Below are 6,867 nucleotides of genomic sequence, written 5' to 3'. Positions count from 1 at the left end.
ATTATTATTATTATAAAATAAAAATAAAAGCACAAAAAGTAGATTTTGACCTTAATGCAATTTTAAAGGGTTTTTCAGTTTAACTCTTCGTAAAAGTATTAATTGTTATGAGCATAATAGATGAGAAAAACTTCGCTTACAAAAATAATTAATTAAATGAAAACAAAATTATGACTTAATTATCATGTTGAGCCATTTATTTTACTTAAAGATAGATCTATGAAAGGAAGCTTACGGCCTCTTCATTTAATAATGTGACTTGGCATGCAGATTTTAGAATGCACAACCATATAATTGAACTTCTATCAAAAGTAGATCATGAACTTCATATAATTGAAGGCAAGTTGGTAACACACACACATGTGACAACAGTGGGCACCAATCAGGAAACTTAATGAGAAGTGACATATGCACATATTTGACAATTGCCAATTGCCCGAAGATGAGGTAACACTAAATTTTATTTTATTTCTGGTAAAAGACAGGCCAAGGCCTGAAGGGAAGAATTACAGAGAAAAAAAATGCTGATAGCATCGGCAATAAGAAGGAAAAACAATTGAGGGAGTGGAAATAAAAGCTCTTACAACATCAGCAGGGGAAAGCTAACACTGAATATGAACCTGAATCGCTTACTTCAGTGACATATTTGCTGATTTAGTGACTTTTACATTTTACTGGCAAGGGCAAGATATTTAGTGTGACGCCCTTGAGCAAAAATTTTGCCACTTTTCTTCTTCCTCAACTCCACGCTCACAACAGCAACAGCCTTTCCCACACGTAGAACCCTGGCATCGATCTCAATCTCCTCCTAACAACATTTTGAAGCAACTTTAGCATCAAACTTGATCAAACTCTACAACAATAAAAATAAATTATTTACCAGATGTATGTCTGGTTCATTTACAATTTGAATTGTAAAGTGAATTTTATGTAAAAGTAAATTTAAATGAATTGTGGCATATATGTTCAGTATTCTTAGTAAAATTCAATATGAATTTTTTAACTAAATTTAAAAAATTAAATTTGTTAACTCTATAAAATCTAAACACATGCTACATTTTAGCATCAAAGTTTAAAAATCAGCATTCTTAATTTTCCATTCCAGTGTACACTAAAATTCTTAGGACTGAGATCTTCTCATGTTTTGAGGTCAACTACATTCTCAGTTAGTGTTTTGTTTGCACTTTCATTTAATAAAAAATACACTAACTACAGGTGCATCGGAGGATCTCTATCTAAATTCTTATCACTATTTTTTTTTATGCGTTATTAAAATTTCTATATTTTTTGTAATAAATAAAATAAAAGTTTGTTCTCAACATAAAATTAACGTTAATTATTTAAAAGTAAATATTTATGTTAAATAAAATATTGAATACACAATAAATATTAAAGAATAACAAATACATTTAACAAAATTTACTACTTTCCAATAGTTGAACTTAACCAAAGGAACCCTAATAGAACAGAACAAAAATAATGCCGTAGAAGATAGATACTGACATGGGCATGGACAGCATCCAAATACGAGACGCTGATTTCGACGGAAACTCCCGAATTCCGTGGATATCCGGCGAAGGGAATGGCGGCTGCGCCCACCACATCCACCAGCGCAGCGGTGGCACCACCGTGCAAGGAATTACCCGAATTCTTGGATATAGGGGTGGGCGAAGGGTAAACATATAAACCATCAATTAAATTAAATTGAAGTTATATTAGGGAGATACAAATGAAGGAAAAATAAAGTGGAGATTATATATTATATATACGTACTAGTAAGCGTGGTGGTATCTTCATGGAGCAAACGATGTGGCCAGGTTCGATGAGATCGACGCTGAGGCCATTCATGATTAAGGATTCCAAGAACTTTGAAGGCGTTGAATCCACTTCACTTGTGTTTTTGCTCCCTTTCTCTAAGTATTTCTTCACAGAATCCAAATCCATTCGTCTTCCTTCTGTCATTCGTTTCCTCTACTTTGACTTTCAATCATCCCCTTTACCAACCATCATTTGCTGGTCTGGTCACTACGATTAAAATATGTATTGAATTTTTTGATATATTTTTTGCTTTTAATTAGTGTTTTGGAAGTTAATTGTCATTTACTTTGTTTATATTTTTTTTTTTAAATTTAAATAAAAAATATATATACTTTGCAGGAATATAACTGAATTTATTAATTTCTTTATTTCAATATTCGTTCTTATTTGTGAGACAGGTCAGGTTGTGCAGAACAAGGAACTACGAGAGCAGGTGCCTCTGCAACGGGACTCTGCCCGCATAAGAAACTAACGGAGATAGCCCACAACTCTCTAATTGCCTAGTCTAAATTCAATTTTCCTGATTCATATAAGAAACTAATACACTTTCAAATGCTTCGAGTTCGAAATCATCGATACAATATGAGCTGTGGTTTAATTTTAGACATCTGCGTTATGATTTATCATTCCTAGTTCCTACACAGGACCCTTTCGATGTCCCATACAAATGTGTGTTTGAATTTGTATTAAAAAATCTGCACACACCAATTTAATGTAAACATTATAATTCACAGTGTTAACATCAACTTACCTTTATAGATATTTTTAAACGTAAATACAACCATGCTATAAGTTGTTTACATTACATGGGAGAGGGATGAAATATTAATCCACTTCAATGTTTTATCTTTTCTTATTAAAATTCTTTCCTGATTTATTTTTCGAGTTTCTTAAATTTGTTTAACTATTTTTTTAATATATATCACAATAAAAAATTAATAAATAAATTTGTATTAAAAATTATAGCATTTAATACTATTAACATATTAAATTTTATAATTTTAATAAATTTTATTATATGTAATTTTTTATTAAAAAATATTGCTTATGATGAAAATATTAAGGCTTAATTAAGAGTTATATTTAGGAGATAAGAAAAGTGAAAGGGAAAGGAAAAGAAAAAAGGAGGGGTTAGTGAAATTTAATTTTTGTTTGAAAGTTAATTAATTTAGAGGGAGAGGGTTAGGGAGTTTTTCTAACCCTTCAACCCCTCTTAAACTTAATTTTGTAAGTTACTCAATTTAAAAGATTTTTTAAATAAATTTTTAAAAAAGACTAATTTAAGATAAGAAAAATTATTTTTTTAAAAATTATTAGTTTTTAAGGTGAAACTTTTTTTAAAATTATTAAAAAATAGAAATATGAATTTTAAAAATATTAATTTTTAGAAAGAGAAAAATATATAATTTATGTATATTTTGAAAAAAATTACAGAAAAGAATAGTAATAAATTAATTTTTTAAAATATATTAACTTTTAGAATGGGAATTTTTTTTTAATTTATAAAAAAAATATTAATTTTAAAACATTTAATTTTTATATTTTTTTTAAAAAAATAAAAATATATAAATAAAAAATATAAAAAATAATAATATCATTTATATTATCAACTCTCCTATCCATTCCTTTTCATATTAAATATCCAAAAAAAAAAAAAAAATAGTTTAATCCACCTTCTCCCATCCCTTCCTTCTCCCTTCAAATTCTTTTCTCCTTTCAGCTCTAAACTTTCAAACAAAGTCTGATGAGAAATATAAAAGTAAAGAAATATAGTATATTATAATTTTATTATATATAAATTTTTCTATGAACGTTTTCAGGAACTTGTTTTTTCTAATATGTTGCTTAAAAGAAATCTCAGGTCTGAAATAATTATTATTATATAAACACAGTTTTGCTAATTAATATTGCTCAGATTAAATAAATTAAACGTTTTCCAAAATAAACTAAGGAAATTATTTGTTACACGAGTTTAAACTGAACATTCCTCAGTTTCCAATGTCACGAGGGTTGAATGAGTAAATAATTCCTCACACTTACAGACTTAGGGTTGACTGAATTCTAGAAACACATATGCTACAAAATATATGTTCCTATTTCATTAGTGACCGCTCTGTTCAATCAGGATCACTAACTACTTGGGCCAGCTTCATCATGATTCTTACAACAAAACCCACTGTCACGAGGGTGTTTATCAGATTCATGTTCATCCTCATCACTATCATCTTCATCAAAGGGCTTCTGCTTATGGAAGATACAACACTTCTTGGAGCTCTTCTTCTGCATGAACTCATTATCTACAGTGTCCTCTTTCCATGTGACCTTCTTCTTCTTGCGATTGAGGGGAAGGAACAGTACTTCTGGTTGCTGTTGTTCTTGCTGAGAAGAAGAGGATGATGGGTCAGAATTTCCAATTGTTATGGTGGTGGTGGCAGTGGAAGACAAGGTCACAGGCCTGGTGGTGTTTCTGCGTCTGTCCATGGTTGTTTTCTTACAGTTCGAGAGATTGGAGAGACAAATATAGCAAGTTTATGGGATCTCGATTGAGTAATTCTGTAGGTTGCTCAGTTCCAGCTTTACTTCCCTTCAATCCAATTCAACTAGGAAATCTGAAATAATGTTAATGATTAATAACCAACATTTGGTTAGACAACTTTATATGCTGCTCGCGTAAATTATTTATTTTCAATATTTTTAACTGTAAACTATATTTTAAAGTCAAAGAAGAGAAACATCTTGAGGGGATGCAAGCAAAAAGCTAAAGATGAAAAAGGAGTTTCTGAATGTGAATAGGAACCTAATAAAATGCATAAAGATTTCAATAAAAATAAGGACCTAAAAACATGATAGGAACTTGCCAAGCAAGAATCAGAACTGAACACGCACAAACATCACTACTAAATGCAATCAAAATAGGAACAAAAAGCATCATTATTCAGATACACTATCTAGTAAGACAATTAGATCACTGCCAGGGGTGTGCTAAGAGTTAAAGGATCAAATTTATATCCATCCAAAAACGGGAACTCTGTACCCGACTGTACGAACATCCAACTAACAGACAGTATCCACTTATAATCACTCATAATTTAAAAGGGCGATCACCTGCTATTCGTTGAGTGTGACTGCCTCATATTATATGCATAATCCATCAAATACAACCTAAACAAGAATCTATAATTCCTACATCCAACAGAAGTTTAATTAAAAGGAAAGCATCTTATATCAAACCCCTAAGCATCTTAATCAAAGACCCACAAATAAAACTATAGATTACCCAAAAATATATCACGAAAAGCAAGTTAATGCTCAGACATAGAAGTGATTCCCCATAAAAATCTTTATACATAAATTAAAATGTCACAGAAACCAAGGGTTTAATTTTGAGTATTATGTAGAAGATACATGGATTTACTGCAGTACTGATATCCAGCTAATGCTCATAACTCACAATTATCGTATTGTGTGTTGGTTGTCCTTATTACTACTCTCTAACCAATTGTCTCATGAAGACCCATATAAGCTTCCAAAACAACAGCTTGAACTCAGTCCCCGAAAGGCCAATACACCCAACACATCTGACCGGAAACAAATAAAAGTTTAGTCTACATATCACGGGTATGTTCAGTCCAAATTCATATTTCAGGTCAAATGCATGTTAAATCTTCTGGAAAAACTTAAAGCAAGCATATTCAACTAGAAAATAAAACATTGTTGAGCCTAAAATTAGTGTATGAAGCAATGAAAGCAAATTATTCTGAAAAACTGAATCCTGATCAACTCACAAAAGTAGCTTTCTATTTTCATTGAGAAACAACATCGTCAAGATGATGGACCACAACAACCAAAAATAGCCCAAATTAAGCATATAAAAAGATCAAAGCAAACAAACATCCAAAGGAAAACAACAACCTCACATAATGCCACAAATCTTCTCACATCAAACAACAATACCCCAAAATTCATTACCCAAGGAGAAAGCACTGAAAAGGGGAAGCCATATTGAAACCTAACTAACATTTTTCTCCGAGAGATTTTGTCAATATAGTTAATCCATACTTGAAGGGGAACAAAAAGAATATTTCAAAATCTGAAACAAAGCCATCTTTCTAACACAAACCGCGTGGGTAATGCACAGAGACCCTAAATAAAAAAAACCACGGATAAACACGAATTATATTCCATAAACATTCTTGAATTAAGAACACCCAAGATAAAGAATTAAGCATATGACAAACGACCCCAATAGATTTCATGTACCAAATGTATCACTTCTCAGGAAACTTAAACTTGTTCTAAACCTGAATTACGCATATAAAAAAAAACCCAAAACAAAATGTATCACGTTAGATTCAACCAAACAGTGTTAAGAATTTGTCAGCAATTACGAAATAAGCAAACGAAAGAATAACAGAAACACGTTAAGAAATCAGAAAACCTATATCTATACCTGAATGGAGAGGGATGACTAGGTGAGAGACGAAGGACCAACAAATTGCAATCGGAATGGAGGAGCAGAAGAAGCAAAGACCAAAGAATGCAGAGAAGCAGCGAGAGTAGGTAATTTAGATAGGCGGATTTGGGAATTAGGGTTCTTGCGGGAGAAAAGCGAAAGCAAGGAATGAGATTGAGAGGAAGAGTTAAGTATTGTTGTTTGAGAAAGGGAAATAGAATGTGAAAAGGGCGAAGAGGAAAAGCCCTAAAAGCATGCAGCAGGAAAGAAACGCAGGTGAAGCAGCCAAGAGGCGAACAACAGATTCAGCAAACCACAAAACATAGCATCGAAATTAACCCAAAACGATTTAAAAAGCCCTCAGCCCCAAACAAAAACTGCACCACCTTCACCAAACCCCATTTTACAACCTATCAATCTATTTAACCTCTCTTCCTCGTCTCGCATTTTTTAATCGGGTAAACAGCATTAGAGTGCGATCATTTTTTAAAATAAAATAATTATTATATATAATTTAACAAATATTAAATTTTAATATTTGTAAAATTACTCATTTTCTAAATTTAAAGTTTAGATATATATTTTTTTATATTATA

The 6,867-nt window shown here is 31.3% G+C and overlaps 2 protein-coding genes across 6 annotated transcripts; both read right to left on the bottom strand.

Annotated features, from left to right (window-relative positions):
• Positions 1-611: 611 nt before the first annotated feature.
• LOC113873120 (acyl-coenzyme A thioesterase 13-like) lies at positions 612-2,031 on the bottom strand. Its single transcript, XM_027511111.1, has 3 exons — positions 1,774-2,031; positions 1,504-1,650; positions 612-808 (listed from the first exon to the last, which is right to left on the bottom strand). Exons 1-3 carry the CDS (start codon positions 1,960-1,962, stop codon positions 665-667), a joined length of 480 nt encoding a protein of 159 aa, XP_027366912.1. The 5' UTR covers positions 1,963-2,031; the 3' UTR covers positions 612-664.
• A 1,684-nt stretch (positions 2,032-3,715) lies between these two features.
• LOC113873128 (protein phosphatase 1 regulatory subunit INH3) lies at positions 3,716-6,660 on the bottom strand. Of its 5 annotated transcripts, none has more exons than XM_027511131.1 (3): positions 6,269-6,452; positions 4,924-5,001; positions 3,842-4,427 (listed from the first exon to the last, which is right to left on the bottom strand). In XM_027511131.1, exon 3 carries the CDS (start codon positions 4,297-4,299, stop codon positions 3,949-3,951), a length of 351 nt encoding a protein of 116 aa, XP_027366932.1. In that variant the 5' UTR covers positions 4,300-4,427; positions 4,924-5,001; positions 6,269-6,452; the 3' UTR covers positions 3,842-3,948. The 5 variants fall into 5 exon arrangements, 4 of the variants coding, with proteins under 4 accessions (XP_027366924.1, XP_027366932.1, XP_027366941.1 ...); XM_027511140.1 differs by lacking the exon at positions 6,269-6,452 and adding an exon at positions 5,402-5,418; XM_027511123.1 differs by lacking the exon at positions 4,924-5,001 and having other exon boundaries at positions 3,716-4,427; positions 6,269-6,660.
• Between the last annotated feature and the right edge of the window lie 207 nt (positions 6,661-6,867).

The sequence above is a fragment of the Abrus precatorius genome, unplaced genomic scaffold, assembly GCF_003935025.1.
Source record: "Abrus precatorius isolate BTA unplaced genomic scaffold, Abrus_2018 Scaffold10, whole genome shotgun sequence".
In the NCBI taxonomy this organism is placed as follows: domain Eukaryota; kingdom Viridiplantae; phylum Streptophyta; class Magnoliopsida; order Fabales; family Fabaceae; genus Abrus; species Abrus precatorius.
This window is presented reverse-complemented; position numbering and strand designations above follow the sequence as displayed.

Excerpts from the sequence above, each read along its gene's own strand:
- LOC113873120 (XM_027511111.1), bottom strand. The coding sequence starts at position 1,962 with ATGACAGAAGGAAGACGAATGGATTTGGATTCTGTGAAGAAATACTTA. Across the intron at positions 1,651-1,773 it reads AGATACCACCACGCTTACTA|AATTCGGGTAATTCCTTGCA; the intron begins GTACGTATATAT and ends CCTATATCCAAG. Across the intron at positions 809-1,503 it reads TGGATGCTGTCCATGCCCAT|GAGGAGATTGAGATCGATGC; the intron begins GTCAGTATCTAT and ends AAATGTTGTTAG.
- LOC113873128 (XM_027511123.1), bottom strand. The coding sequence starts at position 4,299 with ATGGACAGACGCAGAAACACCACCAGGCCTGTGACCTTGTCTTCCACT.